Source organism: Elgaria multicarinata, chromosome 2, assembly GCF_023053635.1.
Source record: "Elgaria multicarinata webbii isolate HBS135686 ecotype San Diego chromosome 2, rElgMul1.1.pri, whole genome shotgun sequence".
Lineage (NCBI taxonomy): Eukaryota > Metazoa > Chordata > Lepidosauria > Squamata > Anguidae > Elgaria > Elgaria multicarinata.
The window spans coordinates 4,062,926-4,089,742 of record NC_086172.1 but is presented as its reverse complement, the minus strand read 5'-3'; the positions used below and the strand labels follow the sequence as shown (position 1 = coordinate 4,089,742).

The 26,817-nt window shown below is 42.1% G+C and overlaps 1 protein-coding gene across 8 annotated transcripts in view; it reads left to right on the top strand.

Annotated features, from left to right (window-relative positions):
* Positions 1 to 26,817, top strand: part of RUNX2 (RUNX family transcription factor 2) — a 346,128-nt gene that overhangs the window by 162,267 nt on the left and 157,044 nt on the right. For 5 of the 8 annotated variants that reach the window (XM_063115932.1, XM_063115930.1, XM_063115935.1 and 2 more), the window contains one exon: positions 19,419 to 19,592. The exons of the other annotated variants lie outside the window; for them this stretch is intronic. In XM_063115932.1, the coding sequence (XP_062972002.1) occupies positions 19,419 to 19,592 (174 nt within the window). The remainder of the gene's footprint in view (positions 1 to 19,418; positions 19,593 to 26,817) is intronic. 8 annotated transcript variants of the gene reach the window in all.

The following is a 26,817-nucleotide window of genomic DNA, read 5'->3' as shown; positions in this document are numbered from 1 at the left end:
ATCTCCACCCTCCCTCTTTTTCGCTGCTTGTCCTGGAACTGCTCCAGCTTATTTCTTAAATAAAGATCTACCTCCTTCCGTTTTTATTCTGCACATTCTTCAGGATTTGTTACATTGTGGTAGCCAAGCACACAGCAGTCTCAGAAAGGGAGAAAAGATTAATGCTGCATGAATCTATTTTCTTGTTGTTTTTAAGTTCACAGGAGGTTCCCCATTACTAAACAAACTTTGCAACTAGTGGCGAAAAGGGTCAATCCTGCTGCCAAAAGCAGCATTCCGTTGAAGTTCAAAGATCATTGATTGGTTAGCTTATCCCTAATTTTCAAACTTTTGGCTTTAGGCCTACGTTTTATGAGCTGATGAGCAGGTTCAAATCTTTCAAAAGTTGGCCCATGACCCAATTCGTAAGAACATCCTGCTCAGCCAAGTATATTATCTTTACTAACCGTTTAAATAGTATGAATTATATTCTTACATCATATGAGGTATTGAGATGGCTCAGTCAATGGTCGGCCAAGCTCTGCTGTCAAGTACAATGGTGTAAATCCACTAATATTCAGTACAACAACAAGCAGCATGTGATCAGCTATCCTCCTCCTAAAACTGCAGTTCTGACATCATTTACTCTGGAGTAGGCCTATTTTGTGATTTATTTACTTTACAGATTTTTGTATCACATCGTCATCACCATGGCAGTATATAAAAGCATCAACAGAAATGCTCTCAAGTTCTGAGAGCATTTCTGTTGGCTTGGAGGATGTAAGAATGATATGGTGATAAACCCTGGTGGGTTCCTTTCTAATTGTGTAGCCGTGGCTCCTTTTGTAAACCAGTTGTGTCATACTGAGGAAGAATCTTCGAAACAGCTATTTGTACTGGACTACTGTATATATATATAGACGCTTTATGTGAATAGTTCATTATATGTATATTAGGAGTTTATATTGCAGGCTTTGTTGTGAATGTTAGTGTGAACATCCTAGAAATATTGTTGATGTGCCTGTTCTTTGTACATTTGTAAAGTTTTTGAATTATTCATCTATGATAGTTGTTTTGATGTTTTTTCTGGTTTGAGTGTTATCACTCTTATTATACTGTTGTTGTTTCCAAACCACAGCCTTCTCTTTTTTCTTCATACAGTATATAAAAGCATAACAGTATAACAATAAAAATGCTAAATAACAGGCATGCAAATCTTCTTGGCTTCATTTGATTACTTCAAGAGACTCATTTGCAGCTGGGATCTGAAAAGATAAAATTATACTCTGTTCAAGGTGCAGAATTCTTTCCTTGCTGGTTTACAATAATATAATTGATATCGTTGTATAATTTCTTAGCAGGTTATGCTCTCCACAGTATTTTTTATTTTTTGCTGTTGAATAATTTTGGTTTTATAGTGAGAGTGAGATAGGATCATGCAGTTGGCTTTCATGATTTCAATTTGAATTTAGTGCCTGGAAAATCTCTTGGTTTGAAAGCACAAGGAACAGATGTTTCATAGTTGCTATGGAACTGAAGATCCTTTTTGTATTTTGTGAATGGTTCATTAACATCATCTGTTGACATACTGATGTTAGTGAACCATTCACAAGAGGTGTGAGTGGTGGCAGCTTGCACAGTCTCCCTCAACAATGGCAGTCATGTACTATGGTATTCTCCCCCTCCCCCCACCACCCAAACAAGGTGAATTTGAGTATGACATACAAATATTCTTTGCCAACAGGACTGGAACATTTACTAGAAGCATTGTTACACCCTCTTGAATGCAGTCAATTCGCTTGTTTATTTATTTTATCACAGAATCACTATTTAAGAACTTATTAAAAAGTATTTGTCGTATTGTTTTGTTGCTTTGGGCTCCTTATGCTGTACTGTAATTTTCTTGTTGAAAGCTGTATTTGCTATTGCAGGTAGGCAGAACACATTGGCATGATTATGAACATTTTGAGTGGAACCTGAATCTCAGCGCACTTGTCCCTGTAACAGTGAACCTTAGTTTATTGTTACTTCCAAATACAGTGATTGTCTACTCTGAGTGGATGCAATTTTTTCGAGGTTTCGGTAAGAGGACTTTCCCAACCCTGCTTCCTTGTATCTAATTGGAGATACAAGAGATTGAACCCAGAAAGTTATTTGTAGAAAATATGAGCTTTATATACTATTTATTGTTACTTATTTATTTATTTATTTATTACATTTCTATACCGCCCAATAGCAGAGCTCTGTGGGCGGTTCACAAAAATTAAAAACATTCAAAGTATAAAACAACAGTATAAAACCATACTATAAAATACAATATAAAAGCTCAACCAGATCAATGGTTATGGTCTTTCCAGTCCACCTACCATTTGGAATTGATTCTCAGCTATTCATGGTAGATTCCATTGTTTAATGGGAGCATTCAAATTAATTAAGTGGCCATCAAGACAAGAAACTTTTCAAATCTGTTCTGGATGAACATGGAATATACAGGATTTCCAGACTGGAAAATTGTTGTAGGGAAGTTACTTTCAGCTTTTCTTGTGTCCTAGAAGCATAGTAGAGTGACTAGGCGTGTTTACAGATAAGGCTTCTATTTTTCCAAATGCCCTGCCTCCTTCACATAATTTGACAGGTGGTGCAGTTGATGTTGTCTTCCATTTGTAACTCTTGTAATAGTAGCATAGAGTCTTTTTATGGATAGCAGGAGGAGCTCTCCATCTGTCAACACCTTTGGTGTTCTCAGGCCTTGTTGGACTCCAGCTTGGAGGAGCTCAGCCTATGTTGACTGCTACTACCCTACTATTTATTTGGAACAATTCAGTTCTTCTTCCTGGTCTCTGGCTCTACACCAGTGTGGAGCTCGTTTTGGGAGACTTCCAAAGCCGAGGGAAATGGTTTTGGCAGGAAACCCTCCCCCGCCATCTACTGCACATGTCCACAGGTAACAACCTGTCCCTACCACTTTTGGCAAGTACTTCTGCTCATGCACTGCAAAGAATCCAGAGAAGGGGTGAGAGAGTGGTGCTTTATCTGGTTTTATGTGAGGAAAGGGGATGGATTATCTCCCTTGCCATTCAGCCTTTGCAGCTTCAGCATTCTTCAAAAGTCCAGCAGGAAGGAAGAGAACCACCCCTTGTTTCTCTCAAGCTATTTCCCAGGTTCATGAAGAGCCCAGGAGATGGAAGGGGGACTCTCCTTTCTTTCCCAACAAAAAGTCAGATAAAATGCACTGTCTGCTTCCTTCTTTCAAAATTCAGAGATCTCAGTAAATAGGAAGGGTGGCTTTCCCCCGTTTACCACTGAGTAGTGAGGGGTGGTGGCAACCACAATTTTTTTAAATTTATTCAGTACATTTATATCCCACCATTCTTCTATGATGGATCTCAAGATGGCAACACAAGTGTTCCCAGAATGAAAAGTAGATCTTTAAAGACTAACGTCAGTGTGCTATACAATGGATGATAAATACTATTATGATATGGGTGATGGACATATTGTGTCACAGAGAAGATAGACTTTCTTATAAGTCAAGCATCTCAAAAACGTTAGTTGCCTAATCAGAAACAGTCTAGTTAGTTATTATTGAATTAAAGTTTTGGAATTTTCAAACTATTTGAAAAGCTAATCAAAGGCCCATGTCACAGTTCAGATGTAATATTGAATCTATTTTTATTTTTCTGAAATCAGGTTGATGTCTGAATAAAAACATATGGGAATAATTTTGGTTGTAAACTTAATTTAAGGATCTGTATTTGTGAGCAGGTTCTCAGTCCAGGGATGTTGCTAATCCTAGTTCACTTAACCCAGTTTTGTATGTTCAAACAGATTTAACACTAGTTAAATGTTGATAGCTGGAATACGAGGCCTAGGCACGAGATGGGCACCAGCACTAGAGACAAGATGAAATATTAAACAATTTATTAAAATGATATTTTGTACATAAGGAATTACTAAAACTGACTTTGTGCTTTTCACAGGAATCCTTAGTAACCATTCTTAAGGTCCCAAGAGACAATGTAGCTGCTACAAGCCTCTTAATGATTTCTTTTACCTCAAGCCAAATTCCCTAAACCCATGGTGACCATATGGAAAGGAGGACATGGCTCCTGTATCTTTAACAGTTGTAGAGAAAAGGGGATTTCAGCAGGTGTCATTGTTATGCATGCAGCCCCTGGTGAAATTCTCTCTTCCTCACAACAGTTAAAGCTGCAGGAGCCCTGCCCTCTTCGTATAGAGCTTAATTTCACCAGGGCGTAATCATTTCACAATGACACCTGCTGAAATCCCCTTTTCTCTACAACTGTTAAAGATACAGGTCCTCCTTTCCATATGGTGACCCTACTAAACCTCCACCCCATACAAATATACATATTATCAGGTCGTTTCTGGGTACAGACTTCCTGTTGTATTTTTGGCTGCTTGGACAGTTTATTGGGGTTTTTACTTCTTGCTTATATTGCCTTCTTCTGACAAGATCTTAGGGCAGGCTACACCAAGCAGAATATAACACTTTGAAAATGTTTTGAAAACGGTATATGTAATGCCTCCTGGGCTTGAACATGCTATCTAGATGGCGTGTGATATCCGCAACTTCACACCAGGCAGGCAATTTACCATGCGGTCTATACACCCGTCACAAACCCAGCTGTCTATGTGTCTAATTATCGAATCTTCCACTACCAAAAGCCTCCTCCCCCCATAGGCACATCCTCGGTGCAAGAGGATATTTGCACGTCTCCTGAGGAATGGGTCCCTTCTAAGGGATCATGTCCCTCTTCCTCAGAGTGATGTCCTCCTTCCTCGAGACCCTCATTCTCCGTGACTGCAGAGGAGCTGTCACCAAAGGAGTGGGATGTCGCTGTTAGGTCCCTGAAGGTCTCATCTGACAACCTCTCTGCCTCTCTTAGCTTCTCCAGGTCAGCAACCTTGGCCCCAAGGGAACGAACCTGTTCCCTGAGAGCCAGGAGCTCATTACCCCGAGCACACACCCATGATTTCTGTCCAGCAGGCAGATAATGGTACATGTGGCACTCAGCGCAATACACTGAGAAGCCCCCATGCTCCTGCTGGCATTCTACCTTCATAACTGTTTTTTTGGAGGCTTGGGGCTTGGAGGGGGACCTCCACCTTGACCTCCCCTGCGGAACTCCCCCTGTCAAACTCCTGTTAGCTCTCCCTGTTGGCTTGCTCTGATCACTCGCTCTCTGTGGGCTAGCTTCCTTTTGTAGCTCCTAGTCCAGCTGGAGCAGCTCCTCTTCTCTGCTTCTGCTCAGCTTGGAGTCATATTTTTGCATTACAGTAACTTTGTTAAGGAAATACATGCAAAATAAAATCAATCAAGGTTTAATCTGAACAGAGTCTTAGAAATACCTTTTTAACTTGAAGGTATAGCGCAAGAAGTCATTTGAGCCACTGACTTAGGCTAGAATGAGAAAAAGTGGGGTGGGGGAGATAAGAATTAACAATTGGCTTTATTTGGGGAGTTGTTTAAGGGTGCAGGATCAAAGGCCTAATAACAGGGCAAAAGCCCCTGCATTCATAGGCACAAGTTGTTTTCTCTACAAAGGTGAATTTTATCTAATAAAACTGCTGAGCGGAATCAGTGTCATACTTGCTACCTTATTAAGCCCATATATTACCAGGAGCAAAATGCTTTCATCGTATTCTAGCCCTTTAACCAGACTTAGGGAAGTGTAAAAGCAAGAAGTGTGTTAAGCATAATTTTTACTGGGGAAACCACCAATTCTTTATACCTTTCAAAAGGAAGAAAGAGAGACATCCATCAACCTGTCATTACAGATTAGATGCCACAAACCTAACCCTGTGGAGCTGCCAAGAATCCGTAAACTTTTTAAAAACTATGCCTGGTTTTTACCTTTTTTAAAAGAAGAAGATTTTAAATATATTTTTTTGTAAAACAAACAAACAAAAACCCTAATAGGTCAACAGCTAAAAAGTGTTTTATTCTTCTAGCTTGCTAGAAGTTGAATCTTAAAGCTCAAGTTAATTGGTTTCCGCCAGCCCTATACCTGAGAACAAATAATAAACTGTCTGGCTTATGGAGTCAATCCTAAAAAAATATTTCGTTTGATGCCCCCCCCCTTTTCTTTTAATGCCGTCACTGCCTTCTGCCAACTATGTTTAGGCTGCAATCCCATCCATACTTTCTCAGGAGTAAGAGCCTCTGAACCCATATGCTGTTAGTCTGATTTTACATGCATTTTATATAACAATAACTTGATACTACTCACATTACTTGGCATTCATATCTCTGAGGTGGAATGTAAATAGGATGCATTGGCTTTGCAGGTCTGAGTGTGAGTAACCTAACTCCTTCTTGGAATGAAAGAGAAGGTTTCTCAGGGCATGTCTCTCTCCCTTATTTGGTATTTACAAACAATAAGAATACAAGGATTAACATAGTAGACTCCATTTATGACATTCAGGTGGATACTGCAATTATCTGCCTATAAGGCCGATAGTAAATTAACCTAGGTGATTATGTGGATAAACTGTTGTTCTGGTGTAGAGCTCCTGACTCCTAAGAGGACCTTCAGATTTATCTTTATGAAAAAGACCATTGCTAACTTTTCAAGTCTATCTCATGTTCATCCACACAAACATAGATAGAAAGGGTACGTTTTTTAATTTCCTTAGCTTTTTTTAGTCATCAGAATTTTAATTAGTGATAAGTCATTTTTAGCACCATCCCTTGTGTAAAAGAATTTAAATAATCTGCTTAAAATGTGCTTCATGAGTAGAAATACAGTGGTCTTTTAGATCAAGAAAGCTGCCTGCTATACGTACACACATATGAGTCCATTCCTTATTGCTTAACTGTTGTTTCCTCTACTCCTGAACTCCAGTTTAACCACTCCAGTTTGGGAAGGCAATTAAAATGCATCTTATTGATGTTTGGCAAGCAAAAGGATTGCAAAGCAGTATACAATTGGAGGTTCTTAGACTAGATTAAAAATAAGCACCTTAAATCTGTTATAATGGTTATGTTTACATTTCTCTCTCTCTCATTCCTTCAATGTTATCAGGTTTCGCAAGCGTTAAGAACGCCGTCTCATTCTGCCAGGAATTGGAGGTTTTCCAGTTCAAGCAAGAGATTTCCCCTCACTTGCTTATCTTCCTACTCCTCACCTCCTTCTTCTGATCTTTATTGCAACACAGTGTAGCAAGACTAGGCTTAAAAAAACCTGACGTGGTCTTTATTGAGCCATTACTACTTTTTTATTATTAAAAATGTTTCTCATTCTTTAGGTTGATGGCATGATTAACTGATGAAGTCAGAATGAAGAGCTTGTGTGACTTTGAAATTATTCTGTAACTCACCTCCCTTCTTTGCCTAAAGATTGAGTTGCCTGGGGTGGAGAGAAAGGGAGTTGCCAAGATACTTGCCTGTTAAAGGCATTACACTGGAAACATGGCAGTGCAGGGACAGACGTCTTCTTCTTCTTCTTCTTCTTTTTTAGTATGAATTATGTTTTTCAGCCTTTTAACCGGGCGTGTTGATCTAGTTTGTTGGCATGTTCACAGTGATGCATTCATTAAAGAGAAAAAAGAGAAATGAAAATAGCAAGTGGCTCTGTGAGAGAGAGAGTGCACTCTGTCATTCTGATGAGAATAAAGTGTGATGATGATGATGTTTTAGTAAGCAGGCCTATCAAAGCGGGAAGAAATAATGCCTTTAATTTCTTCTGGCTTTGAGGTGGGGCTGATCCTCCTTTCTTTTATATTCTAAATGTTTAATATATTTAAAATACATTTATCTCCTTTTCTCTAAAAACATAGACCCAAAGTAGGTTATAGTGTAATAACTGATGGTGTACTCACATTTTCCTATTAAGTGAGTAATAAGTGCACTGTGAACCTGCAATCTTCTTCCCTTACCCCATTTCATTGACAACCTCTGCTGCTAAAAACAGAAGTTACAAACAATGTTTGTAATGTTGTATGTTGCACACAGGACCAGCTCTAGGTTTGAGGGTGCCCATGGCAAAGTGGGCTGCCCACGATCAGCAGAATTCCCTGATATAAACACCCCCTCCCACAAACAGCATTACCCATGGTAGCAACAGACAAAAGTGCTGCAACCTACACGATTCCTACCATTTTGAATTTACCACCATGCCCTGACATAGTAGCACTCAACAGCATTGCAGGGAGATTTAAATGGTGGGTGGCTGACCTTTGTCCACCACTAAGTAAACTAAACCTGGGTGGTGGGAACACTCACATTGGTTCATTCCATCAGCACTGGAGAGTCCAGCTGGGTAGCAGCTGCCTGAGGATGTCGGTTTCTGATGGGTGTAACAAAGAAAGCAAAGCATAATATCAGGGAGAGAAAGTATGACGATGAGAAGTTACAGTTAGAAAACAGATCAGTCAAGGAGGCTATAAGCATGTAACTGGCGAAATGTCTCCAGTAAGCTTGCAAAAGAGATTCTTCATTTTCTTTTCCTCTCTGTTCTTTCCTCCAGTTTCTTTCCTCCTTTTAGTTCAGAAACAGAGGATTCAGACTAAATTGTTAGGTCATTTAGATTTCAGGCCTGGTAAACTGGACATGGATTATAGCATGGAAATAAAATCACGAACTGTGCACACCCATGCCAGCTAGTACTATAGATGCAAATGATTAAGACTTCTGTTTGCAGCATCCACCTCTAATACCTATCAAAATGAATGTCACAAAGGAAAGTGGCATTGTCAGAGCACTTTGTTTCTGGAATAAAATCATAGTTCTAACCAGACTGAAGGATAGGGCATGTTGAAGCATATATAGCAGGGCCAAGGAGATACTGGCTGTGTTCGGACAACACAGTAGTCAACCCTGTGTTCATAGTCCACTCCACGGATGACTATTAGCATGTTGCATTGGAGTACCGCAAACGCAACATGCTAATAGTCACCCGTGGAGTGGACTATGAACACAAGGTTGACCATTGCTCTCACACACCCCTCCACTCACTGAATGGCGGCGCTGGTTCCTGTTTCCATATTGGAACGCCACAGAGAAAGTCGCAGGAGAGCCGCTAGTTCTTTGTGCTGAAGGGGCGGGCGGCTCTCCTGCGTCTTTCTCCGCAACATCCTGATATGGAAGGCGGGAACTGGTGCTGCCATTCAGTGGGGAGGGCAGGTGGGGGGGGGGGGGAAGAAGATTTAGGAGAGCCACTGCCAAGTGTCCTCTGCTTTCCCCCTTTGTGGATATGGAACACACAGAGAAGGGTGCGGTCGGAAGGATTTCTGACAGCGTCCTTCTCTGTGCACTATGTATCTCTCAGCGACTTTCGATACCATCGACCATGGTATCCTTCTGGAACGTCTGGCTGAGTTGGGAGTGGGGGGCACTGCATTGCAGTGGTTCCGCTCCTACTTAGCAGGACGGCTCCAGAAGGTGGTGCTTGGGGGACATTGCTCGGCCCCGTGGACTCTCCAGTATGGGGTTCCGCAGGGGTTGGCTGCGACAATGGACTGGATGAGGGCTAATAAACTGAAGCTCAATCCAGACAAGACTGAGATGCTGCTGGTGGGTGGTTCATCTGATCGGATGGGGGGTGTTCAACCAGTTCTGGATGGGGTTGCACTTCCCCTGAAGGAGCAGGTTCGTAGCTTGGGGGTTCTCCTAGAACCATCTTTGTCACTTGAGGCTCAGGTGGCCTCGGTGGTACGGAGTGCTTTCTACCAACTTCGGTTGGTGGCCCAGCTACGCCCCTATCTGGACAGGGATAACCTAGCTCTCTCTGCTCTGGCTTCGCAACAAATGCAGAAGGAGACATTGCAGGGTGGATACTAACCTGGACAGGGGATGGTATCCCTCCACAAAGCCTCATTCCCCGTTGTTGCTCTGTCGCTGGTGTAGAGAGACGATGTCAGGAGACCCTCTCCTGACATCGCCCCCCCGTCCTTCGGCTTCGCTGCAAAGTGGCGGCGGCTGGCGGCAGGGGACGTTTGGAGCTCCTGCTGTTCTCAAGTCGCCAGCACTTTCCCTCTGCGGTGTGGTCGGGGGGGAAAGCGATGTGCATGTCCTTGGGAACATGTGGGGCTCTGTGATTGGCGGAGCCCCACCCAGGGACGGCATGTGCCTGTCCCGGGAAGCATGTGGGGAGCTGCAGATCGCAGCACCTCACCAAGGGACAGCACAATTGGCGTCTCCCCAAGCGCTTCTCGAACAGGATTATTTCCCCCCGGGTATAGAGCCCTGCTGGGCAAGAGCAGCAGGGCTTTCTGCTGCGCTTGCCTCGCTGCTCTAGGCAGGGGAAATAGTCAACTGAGCCCACCACATGACACAATAATCAGCAGTTGTGCAGATAATCAACTCTGCACACCATTGATAATTGGCACTGTTTATTCTGGAGAAATAACCAGCCGTGGCGTGGTTTCCTCCTGACAAACAACACCATAGTCAACATTGGACTATTTAGTCTACCATGGACTATTTAATCAACCATTGACTATTGTGTCGTCTGAACCCAGTCTCTGTGTGTAGATCAGAATGATATCATCTAGACCAGACAATATCTTGCATGTGTGGTAAAGAAGAGAGGGTACACTCAGTCCCGGCACTGCTACCTGTTTCTGTGTTCGCTTTCTTGTTGGCAAATTTATTATTATTATTATTTATTTATATAGCACCATCAATGTACATGGTGCTGTACAGATTACACAGTAAATAGCAAGACCCTGCCGCATAGGCTTACAATCTAATGGTCCTGTCCAACCAGGACCATTGACAAAGCTTTTAAGGTGCAGCTATTAGGATGTCTGCTCATGCAAGCAGTTGTACTTAAATGCAGTCCTACTGGAATAGGAAAGTGCAGAGATGAACTTTGAATGTTGGGAGTGAGAGCTGAGTTGAAAACTCTCACCGGACAACTTTTGGCATGAATTGAAAAGTGAAGGGTGGGCAATAATTGGGGCTCCTGAAACCAGGGGCAGTTTCTCCAATTTTTTTCTGCAAGCGGTTGATGAAAAGGGTTGCTGGTGTGCCCTAACCTTTCCTACTAGAATGATCCCCTCTATAGCACAAGTAGCCTTGAGCTACTTAAAACACACACACACACACACACACACACACACACACCCAAGCCTGTTTCCCCTTATTTCAGTAAGTGACTAAAAGTTATGAACACTGTGCAGCACCTTGTTTGGAGAATTATAAGAACTTTTCTTACATAGAGCCTAAGGCTTAATTATGTAATTATGTCTCTTGGGTAGATTATATATTTCTTCTCATAATTATGTCTACCCAACAGACTGGAAGGGCTCCAAGATTTCCGTTTTCTGGGATAAAAATTGTTTGGCTATGTTTTGTTGCCTTTAAAATAAAAACAACCTTGAATTGTATGGCTCAGCCAGCGGGTTGTGTAGGAAAGCTGACAAGGAGAGCATCAGTTTGTCACAAATAAACATTTATATTAATATGGGTTTCGTAAACAGTAGCTCCCTTTCTGGCTTATTTATGGAAGCCTGTTAGGGAAATGCTAGCTTACTCTTTGTTGATTGCAGTTGATTTATGACACTCTTATTTTTCCCTTCAGAGTTAAGTTTGATGGTTGCTTTGGAGCTGAATCCTACTGATATGATATATCGCCTGGAATTTAGAACAGAAAGATGAATTGCCTGGCCCCAATGCAGCGGAAGTAACATCAGTCACAGGCATCACAACAAACTTATTGCAAATACCTTAGGTCTAATTCTCTATAGACTTGCTTCAGACACAGAGCACAAGCTAGCAAATATTAGTCACAACATACAGGGTGGTTCTGTCCATATTTACTCAGATATAAGTACCACTATGTTCATTTTGGCTTATTTTCTGTGAAGTATACATAGAATTGCAGCCAAAGTCCCTTTGACTTATAGCATAATCCTATGTGCGTTTACTCTGAGGTAAATTCCACTAAGTTCAATGGGAGTTGTTCTGAGCTAAGTGTTTATATGTTTGCAGCCGAAGTCCTGTTCCATTGGGATTTCCTTGCAACTAATTTTATCTCCAGTGTGTGTGTGTGTGTGTGTGTGTGTGTAAGAGGATAACAAAACAGAGTATCAGAGCTCTTTCTTCAGCTGACATTTGCACACTTTTTATTTTACTTTTATTTCTTTCAGCTTTTCCTTCTCTTAGCAGTAGTTGGGTTTTGAGACACACACACACACACAAAGAGGGTCATTTTTGGGGAAAGCTTTGCAGGCTCCTTCCATGAAGCCTTTTCCCTCACCGTCCAGGAGTTGGTGCCCAAGGTACTTGGAGTGCTTTAGTTTTGCACCTTTTTTCACTTCATCTCGATCTGTTGAGGACTAATTATTGTAATGAATTTCAGAAATTGTGTGTGTGGTGTTCACAAATTTCCAGTTTGGAAATTCTCATGCCATTTACAAACCAAATCCAAACACCTCTAAATATTAGCTTGGCTTATAATGGTCAGCTCCAGCTCCCTCACCTGCCTACTTTCCCCTTCCTCTGCCCCAATTCAACCATGTTTTCTCAGTTTTCCCAAATTATGAAGGAAGAGGGGAAACAGCAACAAAGCAGCCTTGCAAAAGAGGGGGCTCTCCCTAAGTTCCCATGGGAGCTGCAGTTTTTTGGATTCCTCCTGACTCATTGACCAGGAGGAATAACAAAGTCTATTGTTCCCAGGGTGCTTGTTGGCAGTGGACGCACTGAGCATGCTCAGAAGCCTTCGCTGCAGAAAGGAGTTTAAGGCGAACCTCAGCTTTCACAAATCGTCAAAAATGTGGTGGGGAAGGGGAAAGTGGAGGCCAACTGGCTGATGGGAGGTGGAGGACTCCCTTGAGCTAGGTCTTCCTGAGGTTTGGAGAACTTTTGGGGAAAGCCCGACATTTTTCTGAGTTCGCCAAAAAAAGAAAAGAAAAGGCTTGGATGCAGCTTATTCTGAATTAAAATTGGCCAATTTTTTTGCCCAAAGTCTACCACCACCCCTCCTACTGAGAGCAGTTGAGCTTCCCCAGTTATACACCTGCACACAAACTCCGCAGCTTGGAAAGGCAGGAAAGAAAAGTGGCAGAAGGCCTTCCTCCCACTGGAGACTTTCTGTTGACTACAAGCCTATTCCTACCTATTTACATAGAGCAGAATGCCCTTATACTGATCTCTGGTGTGATCACAGTTGCAATACTGTGTGTATACTCTGGAATACTCTGGTCACCATACTTCAAAAAGGAGATTAGAGCTAGAAAAGATGCAGAAAATGGCAAGTGTGTCTCTTTAGCTTAGAAAGGGACAAGTAAGGGAAGGGGGCATATTAGAGGTATATATAATAAAGCATGGGGTGGAGAAAGCGGACAGGGGGAAGTTTTTCTCTCATAATACTAGAACCTGGGGTCATTCAATGGTACTAAATGGTAGAAGATTCAGGACAGATAAAACGAAGTACTACATCACACAATATATAATTAAACTATGGAATTTGCTACCCCAAGATGTGATAATGGGACACTGTGATGTCCTACCCACCTGCGTCATATTGGCTTCGCCTCAGACACGCATAAGCTACACGACAAGACTGTCCACACCACTTGCACCCAGGACCACTTCAATCCCTCCTGTGCTGATGACGTGTGTGTGAGGGTCTTGGCCTACTGCTGCTGCTCCTGTCTCGCCTTTATTCTTCAAGCTCCACAGCCCAGCAACCTGGCCCTCAGTTTCCCCTTCCGCTGCCACCATTAACTGTTCTCTCCTCCGTCTTTCCTCCACAGACCACACCAGTTGTGTTAAAGTAATTAGAGTTTATTAACATAAGTAAGTGTGTGAACAAGCTTTTTGGTTTGAAATGCATATGGCTACAAGTATCTAAGCGCATTGGTTTCTGTCAATTCTTTCTTAAAAGGTTCCACTATAGAATACTAATGCCTATATACTCAACTATCTTTCGTCTCATAAAATCATCCACTTCTCTCATATATCATTGTCTTCTCACAGTGCTATTTTGGGCTGCATTAATAGAAGTATAGCTTCCAAATCATGTGAGGTACTGGTTCCTCTCTATTCGGCCCTGGTTAGGCCTCATCTAGAGTATTGCGTCCAGTTCTGGGCTCCACAATTCAAGAAGGACGCAGACAAGCTGGAGCATGTTCAGAGGAGGGCAACCAGGATGATCAGGGGTCTGGAAACAAAGCCCTATGAAGAGAGACTGAAAGAACTGGGCCTGTTTAGCCTGGAGAAGAGAAGATTGAGGGGAGACATGAGAGCACTCTTCAAATACTTAAAAGGTTGTCAGACAGAGGAGGGCCAGGATCTCTTCTCGATCCTCCCAGAGTGCAGGACACAGAATAACGGGCTCAAGTTAAAGGAAGCCAGATTCCAGCTGGACATCAGGAAAAACGTCCTGACTGTTAGAGCAGTACGACAATGGAATCAGTTACCTAGGGAGGTTGTGGGCTCTCCTACACTAGAGGCCTTCAAGAGGCAGCTGGACAACCATCTGTCAGGGATGCTTTAGGGTGGATTCCTGCATTGAGCAGGGGGTTGGACTCAGTGGCCTTGTAGGCCCCTTCCAACTCTGCTAATCTACGATTCTATGATTCTATGATATACATATTCCTTAATCACTCCTTCACTCTCTCTACTCCACTTCTACTCTTTACTTCACAGAATCCTGACCCCCACACTGTCAGCCCAGACTTTATATAGCAACATTTCTCCAGCTCCTCCCACTCTCATACAGTCAATCCAAGCACTCCCCCTCCACCATCCAATCAGCACTCAGGCATTCAACCCCCCTTAGCCAGCCCTTGTATCCAACCTGTGGATACAAATCATAAGTACATTGAGGCCTACTTACTTCCTGGAACTTTATGCATAATATAAACCATTAACTTTGCATATATTAACTTTTAATGCATATTAAGGCAGCGGAACATCACACACACACAAACTTGGACAGCAATAAAAGGGGATAAGTCAAATTAATGGAGAATAAGGCTATAGATGGTTACTAGCCAGAATGGCTATATACTACCTCCAGGATCAGAAACAGCATGTTTCTAAATACCAGTGGAAAAGAGCTATTGCCTTCCTTGTCAGTAAGTAAGGACCAAGACTGTCAAGTGGCTGATATAGAGCACTAGTGTTCAGGACCCAAAGGCTCAGAAACCACCTTCTGCCACCTGCAAACCCAGGTCCCCACTGCTAGTTGGCTCCAGTGGCCACTGTTGCCATTGCTCTGCTTGCTGAAATTTTCATGTACAATGGCGGGGGGCAAAGGCCCCATTGTCTTACTCTTCCTTCCATAATTTGTCTCTTCCCCCCTCCCATTTATCCTGATCTAGAAGAAAGAAGCAGAGTGCTGCTTCTGAGGGCAAAGGAGGAAGCTGAGGTGCACGATATGGTACCTATCCACCTACGTGCTGACCAAGGTACCAGTTGCCAGTGGTGTCATTGATGGGCCCAGAGCTGCTTCCCTCATTCTCCCAGTGGTGTATGGAGTCAGCAACAGAAGCAGTTGGCCCTAGGATTGATCCGTTCAGGTCTGGCAGCAGTTGTGGGAGCTGGGCAAAACTTAAGGGTAGGATGGGTAGGATGACCATATGAAAAGGAGGACAGGGCTCCTGTATCTTTAAGAGTTGTATGGAAAAGGGAATTTCAGCAAGTGTCGTTCGTATATATAGGGAACCTGGTGAAATTCCCTTTCCATCATGACAGTTAAAGCTGCAGGATCCCTGCCCTTTTGATCAGATACAAAAGAGAGCAGGGCTCCTTCAGCTTTCACTGTTGTGATAAAGAGGGAATTTCACCAGGTGCTGCATGCATACAAGTGATGCCTGCTGAAATTCCCTTTTCTATACAATTGTTAAAGATACAGAAGACCTATCCTCTTTTTCACATGATCACCCTACATCTGGGGAACTGGAGGGCTGGATATGGCCCCTGGGCCTGAGGTTCCTTCCTCCTGATGAAGTAAGGTAAATAAAAATGTTTGGGGGCACCATTTGGGCTTTGCTTATCTGGATGGTGGGAGCTCCTTCAACATGTTTGCTCTGCCATTGCATCTTTCTGTCTGTTCCTTTAACTGTTGCCAAATTAGATTTGAACCATGTGTGTAGTGTGTGCATTACACAGCAGTGCACCATCCCTTGCCAAAAACAAAAGCTGTCCCCAGGCTTTGTTGGTGTGGTTTTCAACTACCTTGCTTTCCACCGTCACAGGCCATCTTTTTAAAACCTATTTTGATTCTCGTAGATAAATGCACAATTTCAAATTTTCAGCCTAGTTTTGCTGCAGATTTGTGCTGTTGTGCAAGGAAGAAAGGATCTGAAGGAAGACAAATACTATATATAAAGACACCGTAGGATTTGAGAGCAAGGGAAAATTAAATTCATTTTGAACATTAAATTCATTTTGGGCATGGATTTAATGTCAATGGTAAGCAGTTTTTGTGTACAGCTTTATGCTGAAGATAGTGCTGCTGCAACTGAAAGTCAATATAGAGAAGCAGAAGGGAAATAACAGATCTATCTTAGGTGTTTATGGAGATGCGGTGAGTTGAGATTTTACATATTAATGGAACTGCTGTCATAGTATCATTAAAATCAGTTGAAACTCATCCTGCTGTATCTTCATGATTCTAGTTTCTTCTTACTATATTTAATTTCTAGGACATCCTCCTGGATTGAGGTGGGGAACAACACCAAACACAATATAATACATAAAATTAATTAAAAGAGCATATAAAACCAATACAATATTAAAATAATAATCACAGCATCTTAAAATTCTTAGGTTTAAAATTCATCTGGGTAGGCCTGCCGGAAGAGACTTTTTTTTACCATAGAAGTAAAAAACAGTCTAAACACAACTTTAAGATACAATTGGGCACTCAGTGTATTACACATAAAAAGCCCTAAGAGAATGAAAAGATCTGTACCAGGCAGCCCTCACTGAGAACAGCATTCCACCATTGGAGGGCCACCACAGAAAAAGCCCACTTCACAAGTAGCCTTTTGTTGAATTTCAGTATTTGAGGGAGGGCATTCAGAGCACAGTGTTGGATTTTGATCTCAGAGCATATGGGAAAAGATGGTCCTTCAGATATTGTTGCCTTAAACCATGAAGGACTTCATAGGTTAAAACCAGGACTTTGATTGGAACCTGAAAACGAACCTGTACCAGTGAAGATGATGCAATACTGGTGTAACATGATTGTAATGCCCAATTTCAGTCACTACTGGTGGCACCATATTTTGTACTAACTGAAATTTCTGGACCGTCTTCAAAGACAGCCCCACACACAATGCATTGTAGTCATCTGAGCAATGTGTTTTCAGGGCATGAATCAGTAAGGCCAGGCTATCGCCATTCAGGTAGAGATGTTGTTGGCTTACCAGCTTACCCTGGTGAAAGGCACCCCATGCCATAAAAATCACTTGTACCTCTAGTATTTGAGGTTGTTTAGTATAGAAAAAAGATGCAGGGTGTGTATTTGGAAGTGTGATTCTTGGGAAATAAAAATGCTCGCCTCAAATGTATGGTGGTCATTTCAACTACACACACACCCCGAAATAATTCTCTTGTTTAGATTTTCTGTCAACCAGTCTTCCTTCTTCTCTGGCACTTGATGAGCTGAATAGCAATATTCAAGCCTGTTTGCAGCCCTCAGGAAATGTAGTTTTCCTGAGGCCTGCTCCAGCAGGGCTCACTGATGGTGCTATATAAATAAATAATAATAATAATAATAATAATTCTTATGAGGTAGAGATCTAGCAAATAATGGCTGCATGTATTGTATTGTGTGCACATAGGCCCGTGTTCATAAATGACATCCAACACCTAGCTTTATTAACACGTCGTTCTGTGTACATATGTATGGGTAGAGAGGGAGCACTTACAAGTAAAGCCAAATGTCATTAAGGCTAGGGTTACAGTTCTATTCTTTAGTAAGCTTCAGGTTCTCGTGAAAGAATAATCTAAGATGCTATTTAAAATTTATGTTTCTTTTACTTGTTTACGCAGATGCCTTGGAAGGAAGCATTTGATAGTTATACAGGTCAAATTCATGTGTCTGAGAACATGCTGCCTATCACTCTCTCTAATAGTGAACTCCAGTGGTTAGTGTCAACGGAAATGCAGCCAAAATAGGGCCAATGAAAAATAAGAGGGAGGGAACCCTGAGGTTTGTAGAAGTACAAAAATACATTTTTTAAAAAACCCTCTAAGGGAGCACACACATCTAACACCTCCTGCCCAGCCCAACTAGGACTGACACTCAACATTCAGTAGCCACAAAACATTGAGTTTCATTTGGGAAAGGAAAATGTTAAATATGGGGCGGGCGGGTGAGGAGGAAATAGAATGCTCATGTTGAATAGGGTAGGACCACTCCTGCTGGAGGTGAAGATACGCGGTAATTTTTTGTTGAAAGTCTGTCTTGTTACTATTCTAATACCCTATATTACTATAGTGGTCATTACCCCACTCCGTCCCCTCGAAAAAAGAAAAGGAAATCCAAAATGAAACCCTAACAGTCTAACAGCATCCAGGGACATATTTAAACACATTCAAGGAAGAACAGAAAAGAGCATTATCAACTGCATTTGATGAATACCCTCCTCGATGCTATATTATGCCAGACACATGATAAAACTGTACAAATTCTAAAAGGGATATATATATATATATATATATATATATATATATATATATATATGAGACAAAAGGATTTAGGCTGTGATCCCTTACAGTTACCCGGGAATAAGTCCAATTAAATTTAGGAGTGCACTGTAAAATTGTTTGAACCAGGCAAGAAAACTTGCAAACAGAAGGTTGAAATGGGATAGCTGAGGAAACCTATGGAGGCCAACAGCTACATCAAAGGGTAGCTTTGTCATTCTTTCCCTTGACAATATGCCCTCCTCCTCTTCCTCCTCGTTCAAGGAGTCTGGATTGAAGTGACATGGCTATTTCCCCTCCCCCTTTCCTTTCCTTTTGCAGGTTTACAGAGTAAAGACCTAAGTAAAGAGTTTGGGAGGTTTTGTTTTATAAATTTTAGCTGCCTAGTTTTATTTTCTAATAAACGGGATTGCTGTGGAATAATTCTCCCTGTTTTCCGATGTTCCCACTGTGCTCAGGCTTCCTGAAAAATTTACACATTTACCACATAGTCATTATAATTTATGATGGTAGATTCCAAGGGATGCTATACGGGTTACAACATTCACTTGTAATGATCTTGCACTCAGGTAAATTGCTGTAAAGACTGTCCAGCGATTTATTCATATGTAAGGATAAGGACATAAGTACCCTCCATATAGGAATATTGTAACAGATGAAGCTGGGGCCGTACTTCACTGCCTGCACCAGTCCCAGGTTAAATCTAAAACTTATTTAGCCCTTGCAATGGTAAAAAAAAGCTATTTAATAATACATTGTTCAGTCATGCTAACAACACTTTTATTTTATGATTTGCTGTTTCCAGGGCACAGACAGAAGCTTGATGACTCTAAACCTAGTTTGTTCTCTGAGCGTCTCAGTGATTTAGGGCGCATTCCTCATCCCAGTATGAGAGTAGGGGTCCCGACTCAGAGCCCACGGCCCCCTCTGAACTCTGCACCAAGCCCTTTTAATCCACAAGGACAGAGTCAGATTACAGGTAAGAGACAGAACCATGGACTTGTATGGGCCATGGTAATAATTGATTATAGGCCTTTTATTGTTTCAAATGTAGACGAATGAGACTGTTGCCAAGTGAAAGGTTAAGCAAATGTAAACCTAGTTAGGGATAGATTTTTCTGTAGCTTTCATAAATTGGGATCTTTTAGATTCTTCTTCTTTCTTAGTTGAAGTCAAAATTTGCAGAACAAATTAACTGAGGTTGAAACTGGTAAAATTGCTTGTCTTTGGTGTCACTTCTTTGTTATTGGTCTACACGCATTGGTAACATACATGTAAATAAACCAACTGTGCATATTTATTTGGGACTCCTCTTTAGGATGGTTTGCACAGCGTTGTTATTATCCTTCAAAAAAAATCTATTTTACCACTTCTATTATTCCTATTGTGGCTTCTTTTTAGCATCCATATCTGTATATTGTTGTTTCAGCTATGAACTAGACTGTGTTGAGAGTCATATACATTATGTTTGTAAGCCAAGAGATGGATTTTGGTATTCAAAATAAAATGTACATAGAGAAAGTAAAGTAAATCTGAAATTCTAGGAATTCTTTCTTTTTAAAAAGAAAAAGAAAAAAAGAAACTTAAACCAAACTTAAATGGTTGTTTACAGCATCTACTCACAGAGTTTTGTTTTGATTTTCTTCAATTTTATTATAACCTAGGACCAAACCAAATGAACATTTTTGGCATGAAGAAGAGACTTTTAGGGGCACCAGAAGTCTCCTAAAAGCTGTTGTGTGGCATCATGTTTTGTCTGAAGAATAACTTTCTTCCTAGAGTTTAGAACCTAGACAATCAAGTTTGGCCATAGCCCCATGAAGGAGTTCACCAGGCCCCAGTCTTGATGGAGGTGCTTTGGCACCGCAAGGCACCTGGCTTCTGCACTTGCATTCCTTCCTGGCATCTGCATGGAAAGGAACACAAGTGTGAACTTTTCCTGCTCTATACAAATACAAAAAAAAAAAAAAAAAACAACGGGGGGGGGGGAGAAGGGGGCACTACTCCCCCTTCTAAAAAAATTATTACATGTATCTGTCCAGCTGCGCAGATACAGATTATATTTTTTAAAAAAATCAGGGAGGGGAAAGGGACGAAGCAGCCTGAGGAGGACTCAAGGAGAGGAACGCCAGGCGAACCACCTCTCCTCCCTCTGGCTTCCCGTCCCCCCCCTCTATTTTTATTATCTGTATCTGCGCAGATACTCCTCCCCATTTTTTCATTATTATTTTTACAGAGGTGAGGGGCTGCCCCCTTCCCTGTTCAGCCCATGGTGACCAATCAGGGAAGTCTCCCCTGCCAAGAAAAGTCAGGGTAAGTGCCCAATATTTTCAGCAGAGTTTCCAGGGTTTGCCCCTGGATGGCTTCACACTGGTGGCTGCATCATGTAGCTGACGTGCCACTTCTGCGAAGCCACCCTGGGGCAAACCCTTTGTGTAGACATGCCCAAGTTTGTGTGTAGGGCTAAATTGCGTAGGGGTACATGGGGATGCATGTAAGCCCAACCCCCAGCATTTCTGAGCACATAGTACCCCGTTGGACCTTTGCACATTGAGCACAAGTGTCTTGAGAGGGTTCTGTGAATGCATTCAGCTGAACATGTTTACAGACATGTGTTGCTAGGAAATAGACTCATTTTCAAACCAAAAAAAAAAATGACACCATCATCAAGGCTGCAAAATGGCTCACAATTGAGTACTGCCACCACCTGAATGCCAGCTATGAGTGGGGGGAGAGAGGCTCCCTAAGAATGTGTATTGGAGGCACACCTTACCCTACAGGAAAGAGAATCCTGTAAAAAGGGGCTTCACTTAAAAGAGGTTATACACCCTTAAAGGGGGCCAGGAAATAATTTTAGATAGATTTGTGGGGAAAGAAAATGTTAATGAAATGCAACGTTGTTACCAGATTGAAACAGCAACAGCCAAAATAGTGATTTTGATTAATATTTTGTGGCTTTTAAATGTGTCAGAGATTGTATTGATTTGGTTAAATGGGTTTATCTGAAGCCAAAATTCAGAAAAAAACTTCATAACAAGTGATAAAAAAATTAGTGCACATACTACTAGTGGCATGGATGCCACTTTTGTATGATAAAAGCCTATAAGCTGTCACAGTATGCGCCTTAAGACCTGGGTCATATGGTAGCAGCCAATCATGTTTCCATCCCACTTCATTCTTGCCCAGCAGATTGGCTGGTGATTGAGTGGAAAGAAACACATGCTCAGTCCTGCATGTGTTTGGAATGAGTATGGTGGTATTCGGATACATATCACAGAAATGGAGCATTTCAGCACTAGGAAATAGATTGTATACAACTTACAGTACGTGTGTATTGGCAGTCGACATTGGCTTACGCTGGGTGTTTCTTACTCTCCTGGGAATTTTTATATTCTTCTGAGATAGAAAAGATGGTAGTAATATACATACGCAAAATGAATTTCTTCTCACATAACTGTGATGCTTCCAAACGTGTAACGTAGACCCTTGTAGGCAGAGCACTCCTGTACACCCTTACCTGTAAGTAAGTCCTATTTACTTCTGAGTAGGCATGTATATGATTGTGTTGTTTTTGTTGTATAATGTTAGACTAGTGACTGAGAACACATTTTTGTCTTGAATCCATATGGTGATCATTTTGTATCATCACACAGATGGACCAGTCTCTTACAGCTTTTGAAATGTCACATACTGCTCTTGTTCACAAAAATGCTTTCTGCAGAAAATCTGCTGCTTGGTTATGATTGAGAACATACCACTTTTTGTCTTGTTCTGAATCAACAGCAGCACATTAAAATCCCGTAAACTGTAGATGTTTAAATGAATGTGAGTGGTGACTGCTATAACAAACCTTAGGAGTTCACCATCCATTCTGTGTAGCTTAAAAGCTGGCAGCAGAGAGATTACTAAATCTCTTCCAAATGAGACAACAGAGGTCCTGCTCCTTGGCAGAACGGAGCAATTTGTACTGAGGATGAGAACACACCCTCTTGCCAGACATTTGAAATGCTTGTTTGCCTTTTTCATAGTGATGATTTTTACATGCCTGAATGGCTACATGCTTTACTTTTTGATGCTCTAATTTGTCAGAATATGTAGTTTTGTCACATACTATATTCTAAAGAACTCTGTTGAAAGAAGAGGTATTTAGGAAGGAACACCAGCATATCAGAAGGCTTTGTAAACCAGAAATCAAGTAGTGCACAAAACAGCCAGCACACTGTATATACAATAATGATATTAGATGCTTTGATTTATAGTACTATAAAACTGTAGCATTTCCACAACACTTCTTTTTCCACTATCCCACCAAAATGCCTGAAGTGGATTCTAGTGCTTCCCCCCCCCACCCATTAAATACCCATTGTGCCTTTCTAGAGTTGTGGTGTTGATGGTAAATATGTGAAGCTGTTTTAAGTTAAAATCTCCAGCTTTAGAGTTCTACCAGTACCAGAGTTTTCTAATCGTCATAATATGCACTCAATCAAGCATTTAGTTTACTATGGCAGAAAAGGTGGCTTCTTGTAAGTGAGAGAAGTGCTTCTGTGCAGTCCATAATAGTAGCATGATGCTCTTGTAGTCCTTGATATCATTACATCAGCTTTCCCCAGACTGGTGCCTTCCAGATGTTCTGGGCTACAAACGCCAGTATGTCATTTGGGAGTTGTAACCCAAAGCATGTGGAGGGTGACAGGTTGGAGAAGGCTGCAGTAGATCAATATTGCGTTGGAGAAAGCTTCAGTAGATCAGGCTGTGTTCTGGGGACCCCCAGGGGTTTCCTTATCTGGGGCATCTCAATGAGAATATGTATAAAGACAAACAACCTTTCCTAAAACACAGCTTGGCCCACTACTACTGAACTTCCTCTGCACTGAGAAGCTGTAGAAGTGCACTAGGTGTGTTCTGGGGCACAGCTTCGTTCAATAGTGAGACCCACATGAATTATGTTTGCACCCCAGAACATGTCTTAAAATCATTTGGAACTTGCTGAGGTTCTGTGGCAGATTTGTCAAAAGAGCTCCCTGGAGATAGTAAGTGCGAAAGCCGCTGCACTTCATTCGACCAGCAACCCCAAGTGCTACCAATACAAATAAATAAATAAATAAATAAATAAAATTTATTTCTATCACTTTCTGCCTCCACCTGTATAAACTATACAGTTATTTGTACTAATTAAATTAGGGACCACAATTAAATTACTCCTGAACATAAAAGCAACCTTGTACTTTTGCTGAATTACAGACATTCAAAAAGTGCTAGGACTGTAATCCTAAACTCATTTACTAGGGAGTAAGCTTCACTGAATGCAGTAAACATTCATAGGATTGAACTGATTTTCTACTTGCACTAGCAAATGGCTGCTTGCTGCATTTGGGAAATAAATGCTTATCATAGACCTGCAAAACTTGAAAGCATCCTATCAGCTACTTATTGTGGCTTAGAGGGTGGCTGGCAATTTCTGTGCCTTTGCATTCCCAGATAGGTAGCAAAACCAGGTTTCTCAAAATTCTGCCCGTCCACTGTGCATGGTGAGTGAGCTGCCTTCAGTTTGGTGGGTCAGGTCTTATTATGACATGCACCGTCTTCTGCATTAGCATGCCACAAAACATGATGCTATACTGAGAAATTATTCCAGAATCAGAGAAAGATGCACTAGTGCAAATGTGTTATTAGGTACACTGTATTATTTACAACTACTGTTAACATTTACACAGTGCTATCTGTTACATAGCATTTTACAAAAACCAGGTTTGACGGATTCCTACCCCAGGGAGCTTACAGTGACAAGCAAACAACAGAGGAAGAGGAGAGAAATGGAAGCCACTGTAAACAGGACAAAATATGCAATTATTTCCATTTCACATACTTTGGCTGAGTTACAGTAGGATATTGGGACTAGATAATTAAGACAGCACTCTTACGCTCTTTCAGCAGAGCCTTAAATATCGGAGGCGCTCCGATCTTTCCTATGCCCTGACGACAAGAACCAGTAGAGTGGAAGCGTGGATGGAAGTGAGGGTTCCAGTATTTTTTTCTCTGCCCATGAATGGAGAAGAAATTATTTCCTCCCATTGTTTATACCAGACTGTTGAGCTGGTCTGGATGTTTCCCCATGTTGGGGGAGTGGTTCGGGGCTGAGAGGGCTGTAGATCCTTTGGATCTGCAACCACTCTCCTCAGCACACACACCCCTCTCTGCAAGATTGGAATTCCAACCTCTTAGAGGGAGTTGTGGGGGCCTTCTGAAATTGGGTGGGGGAAACGCCCTCCATGATCATTGCTTCATCTCTAAGGCTAGACCTAGCTGTATTGAAGTGCAGTGATAACCGTTTGGGCACAATCCACATTCCATATATTGCTTTCTGTGGCCCCGTTCAGACAACACGCTAAACCATGCTGCTTAACCACAAAATGGTTAATGGGATGCATTAAGGTTAATGCAGCATGGTTTAGCATGTTGTCTGAACGGGGCCATAGTGTTGTTTCCAGCTTTTTATTCCACATTTGTTATGATTTGATATAAGGTGTAGATCTAGCCTAAGGGGTATTTTCTATGTTTCCTATGACCCCAGGGTTGTGTAATTAATGCATAATTAGCCATAAATACTATTTCGTACTCGAGTCAAATACAGCTGAGTAACAAAGAAGGAGACATTGATTCAAGTATTAAATTTACATTTCTTTCCAGTTTCTGTATTTTAGTCAATATCCACTCTTTTCTGGCATGCATTTGTATCCTATAATTTAGTGTTCTCTCTCTCTCTCTCTCTCTGGCCTCAGCTAGACCTACCTGGTCTAGCATGACGGAGGGGTGAGGATTTTGCGATATTTTTATCACGCAATCTCCCCCTCTGTTTACATGTGGTGCGCGGCAACCTTGGAGGGAGAGGATGTCAAGCCGCCATTTTGTTTTTAAAAAAAGAGGAAGAAGCGCTTGTGCACTCAAAGGTAGTTTTTAATAATAATAATAATTTCCCTGCTCACCCCACTCCATCCCCGATGGGCGCAGAACTCCTGAGGAGCTCTGTGGCCCATGCACGGTTCCCAGCTCCTCATGAGGAACTGTGACAAACCGTGACGCCTGGCCACATGTCTTGGGATCAGCCCGGGACCACGGAAAAACCGGGCTGCAAAGGTAGAGCAAAATCCCAGGGAAATGGAGGCACTGTCCTTCGGTGGTTCCAGTCCTACCTCTCAGGCAGGTTCCAGATGGTGATGCTTGGGGATAGCTGCTCCTCAAAAAAGGAGTTGCTGTGCGGTGTACCGCAAGGTGCCTTCCTTTCCCCAATGCTATTTAATATTTACATGAAACCGCTGGGAGAGATCATCCGGAGGCATGGGGCGGGGTGCTATCAGTATGGTGATGACACCCAAATATATTTCTCTATGCCTTCAATAACAGCGTCAGCTAAGGATAGTGTGTCTCCTCTGAATGAATGCTTGGAGGCGGTAATGGGCTGGATGAGGAAAAACAAACTGAAGCTGAATCCAGACAAGACGGAGGTGCTCGCTGTCAAAGGCCACAACCTAGGTTTGGAGGTGTGTTAACCGGTTCTGGATGGGGTTACCCTCCCCCTGAAAGACTGTGTTCGCAACTTGGGGGTGCTTCTGGATCCGTCGCTCCAAATGACAGCCCAGATAGATGCGACGGCCAGGAGTGCCTACTATCAGCTTCGGCTGATACGACAGCTGCGCCCCTTCCTAGAGTTGGAAGACCTAAAGACGGTAGTGCACGCACTGGTAACTTCGAGGCTTGACTTCTGTAATGCGCTTTACATGGGGCTACCTCTGTGCCTAGTCCGGAAACTTCAATTAATCCAAAATATCACAGCCAGGCTGGTCACTGGTACACCTAGGGGTGACCACATTACACCAGTTATAAAATCTCTTCACTGGCTGCCAATTAGTTTCCGGGCGAAGTACAAAGTATTGGTTATTACCTTTAAAGCCCTACATGGTTTGGGTCCAGGCTACCTGTGGGATCGCCTTCTCCCGTACAATCCACCCCGCACACTCAGGTCCTCTGGGAAGAATCCACTTCAGCTAGCAAAAACTAGATTAACAACTGTTACCCAGAGGACCTTCTCTTCTGCTGCTCCCAGACTGTGGAATGGCCTGCCAGAGGATATTCGTCAACTTGACAATCTTTTAGCATTTAAAAAAGCAATAAAGACTGATCTATTCCGGCAGGCTTATCCAGTGAAA